The sequence below is a fragment of the Marmota marmota genome, unplaced genomic scaffold, assembly GCF_001458135.2.
Source record: "Marmota marmota marmota unplaced genomic scaffold, marMar, whole genome shotgun sequence".
NCBI lineage: Eukaryota > Metazoa > Chordata > Mammalia > Rodentia > Sciuridae > Marmota > Marmota marmota.
In genome coordinates this window covers 7,595,634-7,619,789 of record NW_026000076.1, presented here as the reverse complement: position 1 = coordinate 7,619,789, position 24,156 = coordinate 7,595,634, and the positions used below count along the sequence as shown (strand labels likewise).

At 35.3% G+C, this 24,156-nt stretch overlaps 1 protein-coding gene across 7 annotated transcripts in view; it reads left to right on the top strand.

The window, feature by feature from the left end:
- Positions 1-24,156, top strand: part of Cdc7 (cell division cycle 7) — a 60,095-nt gene that overhangs the window by 16,347 nt on the left and 19,592 nt on the right. For 5 of the 7 annotated variants that reach the window (XM_015500895.2, XM_048814467.1, XM_048814468.1 and 2 more), the window contains 8 exons: positions 261-354; positions 440-582; positions 1,409-1,658; positions 2,308-2,403; positions 3,206-3,384; positions 4,186-4,268; positions 6,657-6,806; positions 10,619-12,437. In XM_015500895.2, coding sequence (XP_015356381.2) covers positions 261-354; positions 440-582; positions 1,409-1,658; positions 2,308-2,403; positions 3,206-3,384; positions 4,186-4,268; positions 6,657-6,806; positions 10,619-11,010 — 1,387 coding nt within the window. In that variant the 3' untranslated portion in view covers positions 11,011-12,437. Of the gene's footprint in view, positions 1-260; positions 355-439; positions 583-1,408; positions 1,659-2,307; positions 2,404-3,205; positions 3,385-4,185; positions 4,269-6,656; positions 6,807-10,618; positions 12,438-24,156 lie in introns of those variants that run through there. The other 2 variants (XM_048814470.1, XM_048814465.1) reach the window with 2 other exon arrangements.

Below are 24,156 nucleotides of genomic sequence, written 5' to 3'. Positions count from 1 at the left end.
TATATAAGTCAGTTAAATGTTTATATTATTTTATATCATGATTTTAAGCCAGTTTCCTGGCAGTGTGTATGCATTGTTAAAATTACATTTTTTACAAAAGAGGAATAAGACTGAGGATGTAATTCAGTGGTAGAGTCCTTGCCTAACATGCACAAACCCCTGGGTTCAATGCCCAGCACCACCAAAAAAATAAAGAAGCATAAAGTTCCAATTCATTTTAACCTTTCCTTTAAAGTCTGTTTTGCGCTTTTTTTCACTAGGGGGCAAGACAATGTCATGGGAGTTAAATACTGCTTTAGGAAAAACGATCATGTGGTTATTGCTATGCCGTATCTGGAGCATGAGTCCTTTTTGGTAGGTTTTTAATATTTCTTGAATTTTTACTAGCTAAATGTTTAATTGAAAATAATTTTATGATCTCATTTATAACTTATTTTAGGACATTTTGAATTCTCTTTCATTTCAAGAAGTACGGGAATATATGTTTAATCTGTTCAAAGCTTTGAAACGCATTCATCAGTTTGGTATTGTTCACCGTGATGTCAAACCCAGCAATTTTTTATATAATAGGCGTTTGAAAAAGTAAGTATGAAGAATTTTCAGAAAATATTTCTGCTTAAGTGAATTTGTGTTATGGAGTCATTCTCTTAGAACATACTGCAACAGCTAAGTGCAAACTATTTCTGTATAAAATTTTTATTGATTGAGGAAAAGAGATGCAATGAAGAAAATAAAATTATATTCTTAAAGCAATGCCCATCATTAGATATACCAACAGAAACAGCACTTAACTAAGACAGACATAGAATTTTAGTGCTTTTTGCCCTTGCACATGTCTGTCATCTTTTGGCTTCATTTTTCTGTGTTACTAAATGAGAGAATTGGATGGCATGATAGCCAATTTCCTGGTTCAACACCAAAGTTCTGTTTCCATATATATTTTGATTATATACAGAGGCATTATAAGCTGAAAATAACTGTATCATGTTAAATATAGTAAGGAGATGAAAACTATAATTCTTTCTTGGGCTTTTATGTCCTTGACATTGCTCTTTGATTTCCTTAACTTTCTAATTAAATTATCTGCTATGATGCCATCTCTTCCACTGTCAAAGTGTTTCAGTATATTATGCATTCCTCTTCTGTCTTATCAACATATGCCATGGGAAAAAAAGAGAGAAAAATGATTAAAGAATTGAGGGATATCATTCCTTAATTTTTAATCTTAATTAGCTGTTACATCTTTACTTTGTCTGGAAATATTTTTTTTTCTTTTTTTCAGGAATATTGTAAATTCTTAATTGTTCCTAAAAAGAACTAGTTTCTATGTGAGTGTGGTTTGAGTATTACAGTGTTACTCAACTTTAATTGTTAAATAAAAGTAAAAGTGCTTAATTTTGTTTCTTAGGTATGCCTTAGTAGACTTTGGTTTGGCTCAAGGAACCCATGATACAAAAATAGAACTTCTCAAATTTGTCCAGTCTGAAACTCAGCAGGAAAGTTGTTCACAAAACAAATCTCATGTAATCACTTCAAACAAGATTTCATTGAGTGGCTCAGCACCTAAGGAACTGGATCAGCAATCCACTGCAAAAACTTCTGTCAAAAGACCCTACACAAATGCACAAATTCAGTTGAAACAAGGAAAAGATGGAAAGGTTCTACCTTTTTATATATTTTTTAAGTACTAGCACTATTTTGGAAATGTACTCCTTTATCCAACAGGGGGAGATATAATACTAGTACCTGCGGTTAAAAAGAAAGCTTTTTTTTTTTTTCTTTTAACATTGGTTATGTGTATTCAGTTGGTTAGATTTTTATTAAGGTCTGTGCTGAATCATTTTACTTACTATTTTGACACTGAAATTTTTTACTTAGTTGATTTATAATATCTTTATCATTATATATTACAAATTAAATTATAAGATAAAATGGAAAATAATAGATTTTCTTTGCATGTTATAAAGTTCAGTATAATCATCCTTTTTAAAAGAAAGCATTAGTTAGAGGAAAAAAATTCTGAAGTGTCTATCTCCATTTTAGCTGCACAGCAAAATGTGACATGCAGGTGGTTTTTGAGATTTTTAGTTATATGTATTTGTGGGCTATGATAACATTGTATGGGTCTGAAGAGTTTTGTCTAGACTATTTTCTCCTTTCACAGAGTGTTTTGATGCCTGAGAATGTCTTGGATGCAGCTGTTTTTATTTCATGTCACTTAACTCTTTCAAAACTATGGCAGAGTACAGCTGGCAGAAAGTGTTACAGATATAATCCTTATTTTCCTTGTTTTTGTTGGTATTGTAGGAGGGATCTGTAGGCCTTTCTGTCCAGCGCTCTGTTTTTGGAGAAAGAAATTTCAATATACACAGTTCCATTTCACATGAGAGCCCTGCAGTGAAAGTAAGTAATGTAGCTTAATAGTGCAATGGTCAGTCAGTCATACACTGAGGAAAATTTAGGTAATGACTAGATTAGTGTTTATTACGTAAAGTTTGGCTTTGGCAGAAGTTTTTACTGCTTTGAGCATTCAGTCAAAATTTTATTTTCTCTATTTTTTTTTCCTGAACATTTCTGGTAGAATTTTTCATCATTTTTTGCTTCTTGTTCTTTCCCTATAAAAATATTTGGAACATTGAGACTTTTTCTGTCATCATTGCTAGAATGTGACTTCCAAATGCCTAACAGAGTTCTAACACATAGTTGATAGCGTAAAGAAGGTTATAAAGGTAACAAAATTGTTTTCAGTGTTAGATGATTTTAAATTGATTTATGATAGCTAGATAGCTTGAGCAACAAATTAAAATTCTGATTTTAGCCACGGTAAATGTGCAGTTTACAGTTCTGAAATGGAGTTAGACACTAGAACATAACTGTTATATTTGTGTAATATATTGGGAGAAATTCTAATAAAGTCAAATATTTACCAAATTAATTAGTAAACTTAAGTTTATTCAACAGAAAAAGACCTTAAACTTTTATTTATAGTCCAACAGAATTCAGCCATTTTTGAAAGTTCTTATTAGGCTGGAACTGGAGTTATAGCTCAGTGGTAAGGTGCTTGCCTCATTTGTGCAAGGCCCTGTGTTTGATCCCTAGCACCACAAAAATAATTGTGCTTTTGCTGTTGCTTTCTGCCATACTAGCTTATGAAGGCATCATGTTAAATGTCATGAAAATAGAAAATACGACTTTTCTTTTGTAGCTTGTAAAGCAATCAAAGACTATGGATGTAATATCAAGAAAGTTACCAACAAAAAAGAAGCCAGTTTCTACAAAAGTTATGAATAGTGGTGTAATAAAGAAAACTGCCAGTTCTTGCCCAGCTAACCTGACCTGTGACTGCTATGCAACAGATAAAGTTTGCAGTATTTGCCTTTCAAGGTAATGCGTTGTGATGCCACTATAAAATCACCAGCATGCTGTCAGACAAGATTAGAAATTGCATTAATTTTGGTGGGCAATTGATTTACTGAGTGAAAGGAATAACACAGATCTATGAACTACACAGGCATTGATGTAGAACAATACCTTGAAGAGCAAATGATAACTATTGTCACATATTATTCACTTAACATGCATATGCTCTTTGAGAAACACATTTGCTCTTTTATTGCAAATATGGGGAGATAGAGAGTAACTTTTTTAGAAATTTGATTTGCACATTTTGCTTGCTAATGTCATCTTTTCTGTTTTCTCTGTTTCTTTCTGCCTGTGTGGTATAATTGGGTACAAATAATAGAGCTCCTTTCTTACACCTGCAGCTCTTTGCTTCATAAATTTCTCCCTTTCCTTTAAGACTTGACTTTTGTAGAGCATATCCTGATTAACTCAAGTATATAGTTGAGTAAGTATGTTGATAATTAATCATCCCCAAACAAATGAATTTTCATACAAATTCCTTTTGTGATCTATTTTTCTATTATGGCTTATATCAACTACCATCTTTTCATGCTTGGAAATTACCTTAAGATCCTTCTGGAATAAGGCCAGAGAACTCAGGAAGAGTGGGGGTGACCAGTAGAGGCAAAATAAGGATGCTCATCACACTAGGTTATCATTTGCTTTTAATAAATATGTCAGTATCAAGGCAAAATTCACTGTGAACTAACAAATTGACAACTACTATTCTTTGTACTTAAATAGCGTAATGTAACTAGAGAAATTTTATTTCTTCATCTTAAGGCGTCAGCAGGTTGCCCCAAGGGCAGGTACACCAGGATTCAGAGCACCAGAGGTATTGACAAAGTGCCCTAATCAAACTACAGGTATGTTGTACTGGAAATACAGGTATGTTCAAATGAATTGTTTAGATATATTTTATGATCTTTCTGTATGGCTAATATTGAACTCTCCTGCTTTAATTAAATTATTAAGTAGTTCTAGCAATGAGACATTCCCATTTTTGAGATAATGCCATTCTTCTGAAAGTTTCTCATCCTAATGTTGCTTTAAAAAAAGAAAACATACAGTGTATTTTGTCACTCTTGGGGGGGAAATTGTGTTGAATTTTTTGCCAACTTTAGATTTGCAGCATTTCATCTGCTTACTTAATACCTCAAAAGTTTTCTGTGGTGCAGGTAAAATTGTGTTTGATTGAAATTATTTTTTGTTATTATGAAAACAATAATAATAGCTGTTAAAATTTTTTTTAAAGGAATAAAGAAAATCTAAAGTTGGCATGTAAAAGTAGAAGGGGGACTGACTATTGGGGAGGGAGAGGGTGACTAGGGGGATGGGGGAAAGAGTGTAATAGAGTGGATACAATCAAAGTACCTTATACACATATTTGAAATTGTTACTGTGAAACCCATTATTTGGTGCAGTTAATAAATGCTAATAATTATAATTTTTTTAAAAAATGTTGTTATGGAGCTAGAGACCAGGAAACATTTTGTTGAATGAATAGATGAACCCTGTTATTCACTTGGATTATAGGCTTTGAAATAATGCATTCATTCATTGTATGTCTGTTCTGTGCTTGCTAATGATGCAAAAATGAATGAGACCGCTCACCCTCTGGTTAGTACACATTCTCAAATAATTATAAAATAATGTGTTGAGCATGATGATAAAACCTATTCAAAGTATTTCAGAGGTATTTATTTTAACTCAAAGGGATTATGAAAGGAAGTTAATGGAAGAGATGACCTCTGAGATAAGACTCTGAATTGGGGTAGAGGATTAGTGTTGAGGTGTGAACTGAGGAACTGAAACAGCATAGTCTAGCCATAAAGGAAACTATTAAAGTTTAGTATTGCTAGAATATAAGATACAAGATGAGAAATGGTTAGAAATAAACCTATAAAGAGGTATACAAGGTCAGATCACACTTTTAAACAGCTTGGGTTTTATACTATAGAAAGCTGTTCAAGGGAAAGAGATGGTAATATTGTATTCTAGATGCATCATTCAGGCAGGTATACAGAGAAATAGATTTTAGAGGCTCTTTAGTGAAAGATGATGAAAATATGAAAGGGAAACTTGGTACAAGAAATGAAAAGAAAAATGAAGGATTGGAAAGACCAGACTTGAGAGGAAATTGAATGTTGAATTTGGTGTGGGGAGGTGAGCTGTCAGGGGTAGGGGGGCAGAAGGCATTCAGGATGTTTACTAGATTACTAACTTGAGGACTTGGGTACTGTCAGTAACCATTATGGAGAATAAAGGAAAGGGAACTGGTTTATAAAGGAAGATAAAGTTGGAATGCAGCATAATTTGGTTTGAGATTTTTGTGGCATTTCCAGACATCTAGCAGAATAAAAGTTAAGTCTAAAGTTCAGGGAAGGAGCTGGGCTGGAAATACAGCATATCATCATTAAATAAGTGGTAGTTGAAGCTGTATGATGGATGAAACAATAAGGGAGAATATAACAGAGGAATAGATTGGAATTCTGAGGATCCTTGGCACTGAAGCCTTGGCACAAACATTGAAGGAGTAGTTAAAGATATAAATAGAACTAAGAAAGGCAAATGATCGGTGGCCAAGGGAATAGAGAGCAATAAGTTGATAATACTAAAAATTGAACAATTCAGAGAAAAATGAGCTTTTTAACATGAAGCTGAGCTGGATGTGTTTTGTTTTGTTTTGTTTTGTTTTAGGTGGTCCTGTGTATTGAACCTATGGCTAAAGCTGAACTAGTCTTAATCTTAACTGCCAGAATTCCAGAGATGAAAGTTTCTATAGTAGTTGATGTTAACATCTGGCTGAAGAAGAGCTTCTAATGTTCAGTACTTTTCACTAGAATGAAAAAACATTACTGTAGTATAGGTTTTTGAGAGGCATCCCAGATTTTTTTCCACAGAGCTATTTTTGGTTTCTTTTGATCTTATACAATGTATGTTTACTTAAGAATTTTCTAATGATGAAATATCCTTTTAACTTACCAACATATTGTTCCAGAAAGAAAACATTGTATTTTTTAGCAAGGGTGTTGAGTCAGGGATCCTGGGTATACATTACAGTCACCTGGGGGGTCTTTTTAAAAATACCTAACTCCAGACTGATCAAAATCTCTGAGGGATTGAGCCTTGGCATCTGAATTTTTTAAGGCTCCCAAGATGATTTTAATGAACAGTAAAGGTTGAAAACTATTTTATATAAATGATGAAATTATAGATTTGGAATTTATTTTAAAGTTTGTTTTCTGTTACAGCAATTGACATGTGGTCTGCAGGTGTCATATTCCTTTCTTTGCTCAGTGGACGATATCCATTTTATAAAGCAAGTGATGACTTAACTGCACTGGCTCAAATTATGACAATTCGGGGATCCAGGGAAACTATCCAGGCTGCAGAAACTTTTGGTAAGCAGTTTTATATTATAGAACAAAACAGATGCCTTTGATTATTTGCTGCAAACATAAAATTCTCTTTACAAATAAACATATTCAATGTTTATAAATATATCTATTCATAGGTAGAAAATTCTTAATTGCTTGGAAATACATTGCATTTACGTAAGAAAATAATTTATCATCTTTTCTCCTCATTACATGTAATCATTTACTCTTACTAATTATAGAGTAATAAACTACTCCAGTATTTAGAGCTCAGCTTTATAATCTTAAACAAGAGAATAAGGAATAAAAACTACTTTAGTGACTTTTATTACATAAATATTTACCAGATGTGCTACATGGTACTAAGAATGTTCTCTCCTTAATTGATTTTAGTATAATAAGTAAAGAATTATAATACAGCCTAATAAGGACTATAGTTTGGAAGAGAAGAGAAATGTGTGTTAGTATTCAGGTTTTGAGGGGTAGGGTAACAGAGAAGTGAAATGAATAGAACACCTTTTCAGATGGAGTATTTTTGTAAGCGTGTATCGGACATAGGACATAGGAAGTCATTTCCACACAGGTTCTTCTTCAAGACTGGGATATACAGTTTACTTTATAGGACACATGAGAATTCTCTCAGCTTCTGTCCAACAACATGAATTCAAATGCCCACCTTGAATTTACTCTCTAAGCACAATTAGATTTTATACTTTCCAAGGAGAGGGTCTGATTAAGTCAGCTTGCACCATACAATATGGAACACCCCTATGGACAATGTTTTAATCAGCCTACATCAAGAGTAACTGGGCTGCCATGTGCTCAGTCCCAGGATCGGTGGGTCTTAACCAACAATGCAAATCAGAATTATCTGAGAAGTTTAAAGAAATTCATATGCCCAAAATGCTGTGCCATTCTGAGAATATAATTCAGAAAAATATACTGAAAAAGGCTCCAGGCTTGTTAATTTGAAAACAAATGATTTTGACTGTAAATCACTTCTGGTCAACCACCATAAAAATCATTGCCTCTTGCTTAGGCACCAGTGCTGTGGTCTAGTCCATAAAAAAAACTTAGTGGTGAATTTTAGGAAAGCTTCATAATAAAGGCTTGCCAAAAATTATCTCTACCTCCAAGTCAATTCACATGTTGTACCTTTCTTCCACCTATTATAAGAAAAATTTATTTGAAGATAATAAGATGAAATAATGCATACATATAAGGAAAAAATGACTGTGAATGTAAAATAATTATCTTGAAACTGGTATTACATTGTAATAAACATGAGTATGTTTATGCTTAACTAGTTAAGAAAACATTTATCTACTATTAAATATCTTTAAAAGAAGTTTATGAACATAAAGTTTATCAGCCAGCACTACAACATTTTGTTGAGCTTGACTCTTCCCCCATTGATAGTCAAAGATGTAATGAGAGCCACAAATTAAAGTACATCTGACACAAAAATACTTCACAGCAAATATCAGATATCACACAAGGGCTTCTTAGAAATTTATATTGTTCTCATTTTAAAAAATAATAATGCTCTATGGTACTTGTCTTTTTTTTAAGCATAACTTTTTAGTTTTTAGAGCATTTTATAACTTTGAGCTGACTAATAAAGCTCAAAATTTAAATACACAAAACTATGTTCTCCTTTAGAACATAAAGAGATGACTTGCCTGAGATAGCAGTGAGTGTACCTCTGCTTCTCTTATATATATATATATATAAAATATATATAAAACCTACCCCATTATCCTCAGCTTTAGACCTGGCCCCATTTTAGGTCATCATTAAATACTCATTGAATTCTATTGAATAATTTCAAAAGAAAACTTTGAGCTAAAACAAATGCCTGACAGATAGCAGTCTGTAACAAAATGCATTTTGATTGAATGTACTAGTGTAAATTATTTTCCCTGAATAGTTTAAATGTACTCTTTAGTCATGTACAAAAATAATTTTAAGCATATTGTACTGCTTGGGATGTGCTATATACTGTTTTTATTTCATGACTTCAGAGCAAGCTAATAAATCAAAACTATGTGACTATTCTCCTCTGGCTAGAATTTTCTAGAGATAATGATAGAAATGATAGATTTAAAAGTAAAGAAGAATTGGCCTGTGGTGTCCTCACCATACTTAGCTGGTAGTCATTTGTTTCCTTTTGTTTTTCCTTGGGGTCATCCTCCCCACTTTTTCCTGCCCTATTACATCAGTCTCAGAATATGTAAAGGTAACTTCATCCAAATTGCTTTGTTTATAATCTGCATACTCCAGAAAGAGATCTAAATGTTATGCTAATCATTTAGAGCCACATTTCTGTTTAATAAGGAAATTAGCAATTAGCATACAGTTACCTATTTGTGTGCGTAACTTATGTTTCCCTGTGTCTGATAATAAGCTGATGGTAAATTATTTTATAAATACATTTATGTTTTAGAAACTTGAGATCTAATTTGCTTATTAATTCATTGAGAAACCTTATTGGGACTTTATATGCCAGGTACTGTTGTGAGTTTCTGCTTTTATAGAGCTTAAATACCCTCTCTAATGAGGGCAAGAAAGTAAATATTTACTAACAAGTGAATGGTACTGAAAAAGATGAGGAGAAAGGGAGAGAGCTCAGCCATTTAGGATAGGTTGAATAAAACCAGTACCTCTAAGAGTGTGACATTTGAATACAGATGTTCAAATGAACAATGCCTTTTTGTTCAGTCTAACAGACATTAACTGAGCAACTAGCAGGTACCAGGCATTGTATAGGTTTTGGGGGTTCAAAAATAAATAGGACATTCCCTATCTTGAAAGAATACATTATCTAGTAGGTAAGACATACATACATTTTGTCAATTACAATGTAATGTAGCCAGGGAAGAGGGATGCGAGGGAAAGGGAGAGAGAAGGGGAATTGCATGGATGGTGGAAGGAGAGAGACCCTCATTGTTGTACAAAATACATGTATGAAGATGTGAATTTGGTATCAACATATCTTGTATACAGTGGTATGATAAATTGTGGTATAAAGGTGTATTAAGAATTGTAATGCAAAAAATAATAATAATAAGAGCGCATGTAAAAAAAATATATAAATAAATAAATAAGTAGAGCAGGTGGAGCCAGCCAAAAAAAAAAAAAAGTAATAATAGAACTCTTCCCAGGAAATGACAGAAGTTTAACATGATCAGTTGCATCTGGAGTGTCATCACAGAGGGGCTTCTTGAGTAAGGTGAAGATGTATATGGGAGCCTCCTGGGCACACGAGGGTGTGGAGTGCTTAAAAGCATAGAGGATGGGAGGTAGGATGGAGGGTGGAGTGCTGCAGCTAAAGATTACAAAAGGAAAGCTGGAGAAGTGGGCAGAGTCAAGTGAGACCTGGCATAGCTCAGTAAGTTGCTGCTTTCTACTTACTATTTCCCACTTTATGGTTTGGCCTTCAATTATGTAGTTCAAATACAACTTAAAAATAGGATGTTGTAGCTAGACACCTTATTGCATGCTCTTAATCCCAGTGGCTCAGAAGGCTGAGGCAGGAGGATTGCAAGTTCGAGGGCAGCCTTAGCAATTTAGCAGTACCCTTTCTCAAAATAAAAAACAAAAAGGGCTGGGGATATAGCTCAGTGATAAAGCACCCCTGGGTTCAATTTCCACTACCCCCACCAGAAAAAAAAATGCATGTGGTGCTCTGTGTTAATATTCTGTGTGTATGCATATATATGTATATACTCATAAAGCACATGGCTGGACTTGCCTCTTTCCCATGACAGATGCTTTTGATATATGCAAATAATATAATGAAATATGTGTGTATGTATTTTTGTTTTTTCTTTTAGGCAAATCAATATTATGTAGCAAAGAAGTCCCAGCACAAGACTTAAGGAAACTCTGTGAGAGACTCAGGGGTCGAGATTCTAACACTTCCAGATTAACAAGTGATAGTCAAGGATGTACGTATGACCCATCCTTTTCAGAGAAGACTGACCAGAAAGCTTCTTACATCATACAAACATACCAGGCACAACACTTAGGGAATTCATTATGTAAAAGGGATAATAATGGCTGTGGCAGTAGTTGTGATGAATGTAATACCAATTTAGAAGGCTGGGATGAGGTACCTGATGAAGCTTATGACCTGCTTGATAAACTTCTAGACTTAAATCCAGCTTCCAGAATAACAGCAGAAGAAGCTTTGTTACATCCATTTTTTAAAGATATGAGCTTGTGATGGTGGTATTTCATTTAATGTTACTGTTGTGTATTGTGAGGTGAAGAGTTTTTGTAATAGCTGTATGTTCTTGTTGATACCAGAATAGGGTAAATAATTTATTTTAAAATGTTATTATCTGCTCTCATGACAGGTCATAAAATAGAGATTAAGATTACTCTAACATATCTGGGAGAATTTTTTGGACAGATAGCATAATCTTTGAGTTAAATCAATACAAGTAAAATCAGACCTTTAGTTTCTCTAAAATTTTTCACTGCCATATGCAAAAAAAAAAAAAAGTGTAGTTTTAGCCTAGCACATGCGTTCAAGGTGAAAGTATTAAAATTAATGGGTGTGATAGGGATCAAATGAGTCAAAAGACTTAGTTTACTGATTCCTTAAGAGTATAAGCTCTGTCCTTTTGAAAAGTTCAAAATGGTGCTAGAACTCTTAACAGTTTTATAGATAAAGATAATTTCCTTTCTTAGAGGATATCTTTTATGAACAGTAAGACAGTAAGGAAGTGTTGGTCGTGGGGCAAAATATCACTTAAAATTGAATTTGTCCATTTAAAAAAAGTATTTCATGAACACATTTTTGTGTAAATTGTCTTATTTATTTTTCTTTCTTTGTCCTCACCTAACATAGTCACTTTGGAAATCATATGGCATTTACCATAAAGTTTCTGGGTGTTGTATTAAATGTTTTATGTTTACAGTTGGGAACTTAAAAGTAATAATATACACATTGGTTGATAAGGGAAAGCCTTTAGGACTAAGGTGAGTATTAATAGTCTAAAATGCTTATCCTTTTCTCTTTTGAATGTGTATGTTTTTCTTTTTCTTTCTTTCTTTTTTTTTTTTTTACATCATCTTAATATTATTAGATAGCTGCCCAAAGGAAAAATAAATACAGAATTGAAAATATTACTGGAGATTTTTCCTCTATCTAGAGCCCTCCAGATTTCTATACCCTGTTTTAACTAAGTTGGTCTTATTTAGTGAAGAATAATTATTGGAGTTTTATGTGGATTGGGAAAAGAGATAATGAAGGAGGCAAAGTGGGAAGGGACCTAAGATAGAAGTTTATATATTATTTACATTCCAAAATGATATGTAGAGCATGTAGCATGATGTGTACAGCATCACAAACTTCCTATGGGAAATAAGTCTGGAGGAGTAGATCTGAGATTAATAAATTATAAAAACAGATTAGGGACAGATATTTACTTCATTATTTTGAGCATTGACAGGTCAGTATAGCTACCTAATCAGATACTTGGTAAATGTAGATAATTGTTTGTGTGTGCGTGTGTGTGTTTGTGTGTGTACACTATTTTATATATATGTATATATATGTATACACCATGGCTTTTGATCTGCTGTCTTATGCTATAATCCTTTTTGAATTTGAATGTTTAATAAAGTTATCCTTTTGTATTTTTATGTCAGACTGATTTTAAAAATGATTGTTTAAGCCAGTCTTGTATGGCATGTGCCTACTTTGGGGACAAGGCAATAGGATCACTTTAGTCCAAGAATTTGGGCCATCATGAACAATATAGCAATACCCCTTCTCTTAGAAGAAAGGGAGGAAAATGCCAAAAAAAAATTTGACTACTGGGAGTAATTTTATTCTGAGATTAATGAAACATCTCTTTTAAGCAAATAGTGGATAGTAGGTAAACAAATACTGACCTGGCTCAAATGTAATATATGATTTATTGATTTTTTAATTAAAAAGCTGCTAATTGACTTAATTTGTAGGATATTTATCACAAATTATAAAACAGTAAACCTCAGTAACCAAAGTGAAATCTTAGCTAAGATTTTTGACTCACATATCCTCAGAAAATTAAGAGGAATAAAAAATTAACTACCCAGAAGAACAAGGGAGGAAGACATTTTTTAAGAAAGTTTAGAATTCAGAGCTGTTGTTTTAATTTTCTGTTGGTACAGACTTTGTTGATATTCAAGGAGGGAGGTAAAAGATCTTTTTAAAAATATCTAATATTACAAATTTGCTCCTGGTATATTTCAGTTCCACTGGAGAATGTTGCCTCAGTTTGGCAAACACATTCCCAATGTGCTGGATAAAACTAATAAGGGACTTCCGTATACCTATTCTTGCAGTTTCTAAGCCTTCCGGATACCATTTTATAATGGCAGTTACCTCCCTCATATATTTTAATCAGACAAAATAGTCATTTCTGGAGAAAGATTAAGAAGGTAATGAGTTAATGCCATTTCCTATTATTATAGAAGTTCCTGGAATATTCAGCTATTTTTCATTGTCAGCCTTTTAAAATTCTTACTAGTCAGACTCTTGAGATAAAACCGTTAAGGGTGTTTTCATTTATAATGGTTAGACATTGGAACTGTTAGTATAACAAGCTACAAGTATTGGTTTTTGAAACAGGCTGCAGCTCTCTAGCATTTTTAATGAAACTTTTCCATATAAGGAGATGATTATGGTTGTCTTAATGATCTAAATAAAAATGTGGCTTAAGATGGTTGTTCCAAAGAATTAAATTTAGTTTATTTCAAAATCTGAACAAAAGTCAACAAGTAATGTTAATATTTTAGTTTCTGGCATCAGTATTTTAGGGACAGAATTGTGGTACAGATGTCAGGGTATTGATTGCATAAAAGCTTAAAACTCACAAAACTTGCTGGCTTAGGCTTAGTAATTTCTGTTGTTTATGTAATTTCAGCCTTGCACGTCACCAAAAAGTTATTTATCTTAAGAAACTGGCCAAATTCGGCGGGTAATGCTGTCTGCCAGTGTCTGCAGATGTATTGTTTCCGCCTACATTGGTGCATGTTGTCTTTGGTCTTTAAAGAACACAGTATCTAACACCAGACATTGTCAACTCTCTCCTCAAATTCTTTTTTCTATATTCTTAGAACTGATGCTGTCATTTCCTAATTTTGTCATATTATGTGTTAAACTCCTTCCTTGAAAGGTCAACATTATCCACCATGTACCAAATAAGTAATCAGAATTAGTTAATGCTGGGTCAAATTACAGCAAGGTTTTCAACAGTGTAACCTCAAAAGCCAGTAGTAAGGCAAGCATTTAATAAATAATGATGTTTTAGATATATAATCTAAAGTTAAAAAGCATGATCTTAGAAGAGCAATTTGAATTGGGTGAGAAAATTCTAAAAATAAAGTCCAGAAAAGAAATTGCAACTTAATTTAAGAGTTTAATTTGACCTGCTAATTTTTTTTCATAGAAGAGAATGAACTAAAAGGATAAAATTATCCTTGACCTCTGTTTTGAGTGCTTAAAACATTTAACAATTTATAGAAAAGAATTCAAAAGGATGAGTTTTTTAAAAAAAAAGTCAAAAGATGGTATGTGTGGGGGCTGGGGGATAGCTCAGTGCTAGGGCACTTGCCTAGTATGCATGAGGCCCTGGGTTTAGTTCCCAGCACCACAAAAAAAGAAAACAAAGAAACAACAACAACAACAACAAAAGTTGTTGTTTTTAAATAAGGCAAGAAAGGTGACTAGAAGACAGATGTGAATGATTTAGAATTTCTATTTAAGTAGGCCCCAAGTGCAAATATATTTTTTAGTTTAACACTTGAGGTCCTTGCCATTAAGCAGATTCCATCTTGGACCTTACTGAAGCAATTCTTTAAGAAAAGTACCAGGTTTAGAACTAGGAAATTTAATTCTAACACAAAGGAAAATAAGGAATAAGTAACTTGTAGATTCATCTCTAGTTCCAAACTTCCAAAATGCCAGTGCCAGTCTAGTAGGAAACTAAGAAGATGGATCAAGGGATGGATTTCTGACATCCTGATATCAGTAAATACTGAACACTTGGGCTAGTTGCACAAATCAGAAAATTAAAGAACCATCGGATGATTTCATCCTAATCAGAAGTTCTGCATATGTTCCTTATCTACATTCTATTGATGGTGTGTTTTTGTATGTGTATTTAATTATGTATTTGCCCTTTGTGTGAATTCCTTCTGTAACTTTTCTGAGACTGTAGCATATGATCTAGAAATTACTTCCAACTAGGACAAGACAAAGAAATCAGAAACAGATGTATGTCTCTGTGGCCTCACATTGTTGTTATTTTATCTCTGTCCTTAAGAAAGAGGAGCAGGGGCCTGGGGAATCCAGTTACTTCTAAAGCTCTCTAGACACTCACTTTTTTTTACCATGTAGAAATTTCTGCATTTCTTCTGGCATGTTGCTGATCACTATCTTCCTGTACCCAAAAGCTCTGATTAAAAACAAAACCAATCACACTATGCATATGAGTAACTTTTAGCAAGCATAACCATAGCTCCTTTATTTTTTAAATTATTTTACTGAAGTAAAATGGAACCCACTGGCACTCTAATTATGAGCTACATGCCAGTCCTCTTTATTTTATTTGGATACAGAGTCTCACTAAGTTACTGAGGTAGCCCTCAAACTTTTGATTTTGCCTCCTCAGTCACTGGGTTTATAGGCATGTGCCACCAACCTCAGCACCACATACACTTTCCATTAAATGAATACCTGGTGTTCTGTGAGTACCTTTCTTTGATCTTGATTTATTTTAAAACTCCGCAGGTAAATGATCACATAAAAATTTTAAACTTCACAAAAAGTAAACATTACTTTTTAAAAATTTTTAATTAGTTATTGATGGACCTTTATTCATTTATTTTTTATATGTGGTGCTGAGAATTGAACCCAGTGCCTCACACATGCTAGGCAAGTGTGTTACCACTGAGCCACAACCCCAGCCTGTAAACATGAGTTTTATGTTTAAAAAAATTAAAAACAACAGCGTACATCTCTGTTATATATTATGAGAAAATATCTTTCTTGTTCTCCCCTGTAAGTTGTGACTAGTGCCTGGCATTTATTGAGTTGGGTGCTCAATAAATATTAGTCAAGTGAATGCTTTTAAGTTACATTTAATTAATTTGCTTTCTTGGCAAAATACTAAGCCAAAGTGGTCTTTGAACTTTGTAGTTGCCATTATCTCTAATGTTTGTCCTTCCAATCTGTGTATCCCAAATGCTTTCATTCTTATCGGGCCACCAGAAATTCACTGCCTTCTACAAAACCTTCCCTGATCAGTCCAAATATCATTTCCTTGACTTCCTGTACATAAATTTAAGAAGTTAAGGTCTCTAACAACACTTTAAAGTCTCCTATTCAGTCAAAATTTTTGGGTTAACTAGGAACCTGACCCCGTAGTTCCAAGAATACTACCAGTCTAAAAATACACCCTTTAATTCTTAAGCATCCGAAGGCTTAGCCTGTTTCCCTTGGTGATCCCTCCTAAGGCTTCTCAGCTGCCCCATCCCCCTCCTATCTATCTAGTAATTCCTCTGTTCCATCTTGGTGCTCTTTCCATTGGGTGGACATTTTATCTATAACCCTTCACATCCTTGTACAAGAGGCGAGTAAGCAAAAAATTTCATAATTATTATAGTCATGTTCTTCACTCCTATTTCTGTGCCAAACACTATAACAATAAAAAATTTGTTTTAAGGACTCACAAATAAGTTATATCATGGGAAAGCATAATGTGCACACTTGATTTTGCTGATATAATTCATCTTCATACATATGGGATCCTATTTATCCTGGATTTTTCTGAAATAGATTTAATTCCAAAAACTTACTTATGTGTTCTGGGAATTCCAGCATTTCTACTTCCAAATTGCATTTCTGACATTAAACCAAAAGTACTATGAAATTGTTAGAAATGCATTCCAGTTTTGTAGCTTTGAAAATATGTCCCTTGTAATGTGGCCTCTGAGGCTAACTCTGCTTTGGGGGACTAACATGTTTATTTCTAAGATTTTTCCAATGTCTTTGAGCATCACATGGGGACTTCAATAATTTCTCTGAGGTATACATTTAAAAGTATAAATGTATTTTAAAGTATAAATGTCACACACAACTGGGGAGCATTTTCATGCCTCCTGCTTCATCTTTTAATGATTAAAAAATAAACCCTGACTGCAGGTAGCATAACATGAAGCACTCAGCCAAGACTGGCTCTTTCTTAAACTGAATCTCAGTTTCTTCAGCTGCAAAATGGGGTACATGCACCTGCTATTTGTAGGATTGTATGAGACTATGCAGGATTATATGTAGGATTGTGTGAGTATAGTGTTGGTACAAGTACATAACTGTTTCCCTTCCCCTAGCTTCCTTCATCTTTTCATACAGGAGAGCATTGCCTGAGAATGTAGTTACATACATCAGGGCTTTTATACCATTGAGTGGAAATGTCACCATCTGAGATACCATGATTCTAAAAACTATAGTAGTGATTTTCTGTGCATTGTGATGTTCTCTCTGCCCACCAGATGGCAGAAATTCCTTTGGCATGTTTTGCAAGGTATGTAGACATCTTTTGACTGGTATATCAATAAGGCTTCTAAAAGGAAAAAAAAAAAAAAATGAATAAACTGGCCCCTGCACATTTGAAACAAATGTTTTCAGGCATAGGGGTAGCTAGTGGTTATTGACTACCCCCTCATCTTTTCCAAACTTTTATCTCTTTTGTTCCTTCTCTTCTAGTCTTTTGCATGTCCTGTTTTGCTCTGCCTAGAGCACTTTCCCCTTAGTTGCAGACTTCCTCACTTGGCTGACTATTCCATCCTTCAGGTCTTAATTCAGGCACCACTGCAATCAGTAAGACTTCCCTGACCTCTCATTCTGAGTCCAGGTGACTGTGTTTATCCTGCTCCTTAGCATCCTGTTCCTCATTAAGTAAGTACCCTGCTCAAATGAGCCTCCCAGTTATCTCTCCTTCTGGCACCTAAGTAGTGCTTGGCACAGGTAGGCACAACCCTGTGGAATGGATGGCTGCTTCCATAGGACCTTAGTCACCTTTGATCCTTCCTATTATGACACTTAACATATTATCATTCCCTCTTGTCTGTATTACCCACTAGATTGTGAGCTCCGTGACAAGACTTATCTAGTTCATGCACATTGTATCTCCAGTGCCTGACACATCATCAGGCTTCCATGAATATTTATTTAAAAATAAGCACATATATAGCTATGCTATATGCATATACACAGCATACCTGCAGCAAACATAATCTTTGTTGGAGATGAGTGAGGAGAAATGATAGCAGGACTCTATACCTGTTATCAGTCTGTCTTTGCTACAGCAGCATCTATATGCAGAGTCAGCCAGAGAAACTTCTGATAGCAATTTCACTAAGTTTTATGTTGGCCTAAATTTTCAGTGAGTGAATTTAGAATTCATGTCAAACTTTGTAGGAGGTTAAATATAGTTTGCAGAGCAAGTTTGGAGAGGCCATTGAACATTTAAAGAGAGAGAAGATATGTTTGCAGTCTGGTGGCCAAACAGATGCAGTGATATTAAAAAAATATGCAGTAGGACAGCCTTTATTGATTTAGGTAGTTAACTAGAAATGAAGCTGAAGCTGGGCACAGCAACATGTGTCAGTAATACCAGCTACTCCAAATGCTGAGGCAGGTGGATCCAATTTCAAGTCCAGCCTCAGCAACTCAGTGAGACCCTCTCTCAAAATAAAAATTAAAAAGGAGTAGGATGTAACTTAAATACCCAGTATCACAAAAAGAAAAAAAAATGAGGTGGAGGTGCAACATTTAAGGAAAAAAAAAAAGACTTGCTACATGGGAAGTGCTCTTGGTGTTGAGCATCAAATGATTCTCATGAGGCCTTTTCTCTGCTCTGTGAAGGCTTCAGGATAAAGGTAGAAACTGGCTCTAGCCAAGAAGGGCCTTGGTCACTTCCATTTATTTTTTTTTTTTAAGGATCTCAATGTGAGATATATAGATAGATATTTTTAATGACAAGATGACAAGGCAAGTTCACAATTTTTAATATTTTTATTTAACAGTACACTTAACATAATTTACAGTGAATTTATGTATCAAGTTGAGCCACATGAAATTGTTTCCATTCAGCTATTTTTCAACTCAGCAGTGGAGGCTGAACATTAGGCTAAAAGAAACTAAGTTCTAAAGATGAGACATACATATGTATTAAGAACGAGGAGATGTCTGCCATACCTTTTAAGTTGTAATTTACAAGTATAAATACTGGAGGCTTCCCTATCTGTAGGTTCACAAGTCAAAGAAAATGCAGCAGTAACTGAAGCATAGTGGACCTGTAGAAAGATTAACTGATTTTCTCCCTTAATCAACAGATTATCTTTCTGCTGTTAAAGGTGAGAGGGTTCTGTTGCCCTCACTTTCCCCCACTTCAACAGTAGAAATAATGCAGATAATGTACCTCTTCCCTGCATAATTTCCTTTTTCAGCTTTCCCTCTCCCTATGTTCTTCATGGCCCATCTCCTCTTGTGCCTCTGGAGTAAGTGAAGAAGCTTTTACATTTTTCCACCCCCATATCAAATTTTTAACTTGATCTTTGACTTTGAGAAGTTGTGAGATATACCTTGCTGCTTTCAGTAAAGAAGATCATTTTGATAATACCAATGAGTCTAAGATTGTTAAATTCTTCACGCTCTCTCATCACTACAATGTGAGATGGATCCAAATATGTTGCAACAACGTGGCCTTGGGCCTGCACTTGGTTATGAAATGTTGTGGCAAACTCTCCTTGTATAGTAATGTTATTGGCTAAGAACTCTATGCTTAACCCTATCATCAAGCATTCTAAAATACTTTATCCTTGCTGTGCTCAAAGACTTTCAGAAATTTCTCCTTGATGGAGCATCTGAAATCTTCATAGAAGTATAGGCAAGACTCTTTTGGTAATTTCTTTTTTTCCCCAGATACAGTGTTTATTTAGTCATCTGAGTAGGGGCTGACCCCAGAGCTTCCCTAATTGCAGTCAAGGGGTGGCAGGTGTTTAAATTGGCATCTGGGCTGCAGTAGGTGGAAAGAAGAACATTGAGTTCCTTTCCACATAGAGTCATGTATAGTTTTTCAGCATAAGATGAAGTTTCAATAAGAAGGAAAATCTGGACTTTAGCTTTTCAGTTTTTCTCTGGATGTAGATTTTAGGGAATTTGTTCATATTGTAAAACCTCGTAGTATTCTTTTAGGAGCATGACTTTTAGTAACATCACTTCCTTTACCCTGCCTGCCTCTATCCTGGTTTGCATGCCTATCTTATCCTTGAACAGTTGCCAGGTCTTAACTAATTTTCAGAGCCCAATTTCATCACTTTCTCCACACAGTATCTAGCTAGTTTTTTGTATAGAATTGTGTCCAGTGACTATTTATTCAACTGTTAAAATTGCTTTGCTTTGGAGCTGTTTTAATCTGTCTACTGCCCAACTGGGTGTAGAACTTAAGTGTTTGCTACATTAGGAAGTTGTAAGAGACTTGAATTGGGGTGTACGCCCAGGTGTCAACCATTCCATTTTCTTTGGGAAATTCTAATACATAAGCATAGTACTCCACTGATCACATTGGTGTTCTGGGACCCTTCCCTACCTCTCAAACACATCTTACTATAGCTCATTGATCTAGGGATTACATCTAATTGGCTGGATGCCTCAAAATGTCACTTCCAGATATTTGAAACTTTAAGGAGAGTAGGCTTGATTTGAGTCCTATTTAAGACAGATCATGAAGGGAAATTCAGAGACTCATCACTTGTTCCCATTTCACCTGAGGTCCGTTCCTTCAGCTCTTTTTCAATTCTGTGAGCTTCCCCATCATCCTTCCAGGAAATCCCTTTTGTGCTCAAGTTGATTAAAGTCTATTTCTGTTGCACACATTCAGAGGATCTGAGCCAATGCAATGATTGAGAAGGTTGCAAAGAAAGCCTGTGAGGCTCCAAGGCCTGACATTGCCTTCAACTTGCCATGTGGCATACAATAGTCACTAACTTGTAATTCACACACTCATCTTCATTACCAGGGTTTTAAGACAATGCTTGTGAGAATACACTGAAGAATGGATAGAATTATAAAGTGCAGTAGTCGCAAAGGAAGTTTATTTGAAAATGAGGAAATATGGACATCGGAAAGCAGGGTCCTGTTTGGGGAACAGAGGACTACTTCTGGAGGATAGAGTTCCTTATATTAAAATATAGGTATTTATAATATTATATAACAAGGTCAACAGAGAGATGACTGTTAATTTATACTCACAGATCCCAAGAGGAGGCATGACATATTGCAAGGGGCCACAGAGGGAAGCACTAATGAGACAAAAGGAGCAAAAGAAAATAAGGGCAGAAGCCTTGATGGTGATTTCTGTGGGAAGGATCAGACAAAGAGGAGTTAACAGTTCAGGATTGGCTAGTTTTGATGACTTCAACCAATTTAGGGGAATAGGGATTATCCCTAGTTACCTGTTAACTGGCCCTTGGATGATTAGAGCAGGGGACTAGTGACCATGGGTGCAAAGGACCCATAGATTAGGTGTTGGGGAAAGTGGGGTGGGTTGTTCTGCATTTGAAAGGTATGTCCAGGGCTAGCAGTTTACTATCTCTAAGCATTGGCTAGCCCTGGATGGGTGTGTTGGGGGCGGGGGGGTTTCCCTCCAGAGTCAATTCAGATGTCAAAGTATCAAAACATAAAAAGTTAAAATCATGGTTAATAAATCACATAAGATAGTTTCAGGAAAGAAGGAAGGAATTGGATGTAGATCATAAGGAGCTTGTGTTTCATTATGCAAATGATATTTTGCAGCAACCCAAAGGATTTTGAGCAGGGGAATGGTAAGAGTTATATATTAGGAATACTACCCTGATGTCTTTAGTCAGGAAAAGGTAGAATTTAAGGATCAGATCAGTGGGACCTATAATTAACTGGATATGGGGTTGATGGAAATGTGGGAATAAAAACTAACTTGAATGTTTTAAGCCTTTGTGACTGGAGGATGATACTGCTATTAATGTATGCAGGTGTCTGAGGAGAAGGCACTTCCAATATGAGTCTAAGGAGATAACTGGGCAGAAATGATGAACTGGGTTTCAGAAATGTTGATATGATCATATCTAACAGGCAGTTCTTGTTAATTGTTGCCTTGTGTGATATCTGGCATTTTGTGTTTTTGAATTCCCCAACTATGTCAGAAGAACCCTAAAGTACTTGTGTCTCTTCTTTGTCCCTCCCCAATATCTAACACAGACCCTCATTCCTCTGGTTCTTGTCCTTTTGGAGCTTAACCCAGGCTTTTATCATAGGGCACAGCCACCAAGACTTGACCATATGATGATGAAATAGTCTAGGCTCTCTTACTGCTTTAGCAGAGATCTAAAAGTACACAGGAGTACACACCCAGGACATACATAAGAGATTTAATAAGCCATGATTACCTTATCAGTAAATAAAGGGGTGAGTGGGCTGGACTTCCTTCCTTTCTTCCTTCCTTTCTCTCCCTCCTGCCCCCCTCCTCCCTCCCTCCCTCCCCCCTCAGGGGCACTTTACCACTAAGCTACATCTCCAGACCTATTCTTATTATTTTTGTACCAGGAATAGAACCCAGGGGCACTTAATTACTGAGCTATATCCCCAACCCTTTTTTAAAAATTTTTTAAATTTTAAGACAGGGTCTTGCTAAGTTGCTGAGACTGGCTTTGAAATTGTGATGCTCCTGCTTCAGCCTCCTGAAGTTGCTGGAATTACAGGTATGTACCACTACATCTGGCAATAAAGGGCCTTTCTAAATGTTCTCTAAGAACATTTTCTGGTGCTAAGTTCTGTGAATCATTTTTGAGACTTTTTTATATTAAAAAGCTACCTAGTGAATCAGGGATAGTGTTTATCCTTGTTTTGTCAATCAACTTTAGGTCAGCCTCTTTGTCATAACTCCTACTAGACCTTGTTAATCTGAGAAGCAGTCAATTCTAAAGGTGTTAGAGCCTCCCTATTGCTTTCCCTGTTCTCTTATTCTTGGCTTCTCTTTATGCCCCAGGTAAGGACACTCCTCACACACACATAGTTGGTTCATCTGTAGGGGTGAAAGTGTTCTAATACATGCTTTAAATATAATGTGGATGTCAATCGACCAATGAACCAAATCTGGATTTCTCTGGAGTATTCTAATTCTACTACAAGAACATGGATGAGTGGGGTATCAGTGGTAAAAAAAAGTAAACATGCATGCAAAATGCAAAAGGTCATGATGAAAAAGAAAACAGCCAGGAGAAAAGGAAGTCATAATTATTAAAGGTCTTTCATACATGGCTCTCTACTGGATTCCTTCAGTCCTCCCACAGGGCTTTAAACTTGCAAAAAGCAAAAGATTTATATTATCTGAAGAGAAACTAGAGTATGTGCCTTTTGAACTTGTAAATACATATACGATATGTCTCTTCCCATTAGATTGTATGCCCCCATGAAGACTGGGATTATACAACGTCTTTTTTTTTTAAAGAGAGAGAGAGAATTTTAATATTTATTTTTTAGTTTTCGGCAGACACAACATCTTTCTTTGTATGTGGTGCTGAGGATCGAACCCGGGCTGCACGCATGCCAGGCGAGTGCACTACCGCTTGAGCCACATCCCCAGCCCATACAATGTCTTTCTTGTTCATATTTCTATTCTGGTTCCTCACAGAGTTCTAGGCAAATAGTGGCTGCTGGGCAAATATTACATGAATGAGTGAATAAATACATTTAAACTTGATAGTGATGAAAAGTAATACTATCTCCATTTTACAGATGTTGAGGCATAGAGGGACTTAGTGACTCACCTCTGATCACATAGCTAAAAAGTTGAGGAATCTGAAGATTGAGGGTGGGTGCCTGAAGTTAGGCTCTTTCTATTTCCCTGAGCATGTCCCTCCTGAAAACTGCCCCAAGCCAGTGTCACAACCACATTCTATGTCTTTGTAACAGAAATGGACCACACCCTACTTGAAATAGTATCAGGGAATCATAGAATGGAAGAACAACTAAGAAACTGGAGAAGAGCTTGGGTTCAAGTAGTAGAAGTAAAAGTTGAGCAAAGCCCATACTGGGCATCCAAAAAGGAAAAGAAAAGCAAATGTCCATTGCAAGTTGTGGCATCCTAAGCCAGAAATGAGTCATCCCCTCAAGAGGCTATGCCCCTCTCCTCCCCCAGGAGGTCTTAATGGAGGAGAAGAGGGGCAGATGAAGCAGTCTATCACAATGCCATCTTTGAATGCCAGATGGACTTTTCTTTAGAAGTTTCTTGAGTGTTGAAAGTGAGAACTCACATGTCTCCCAATCCACCCCACA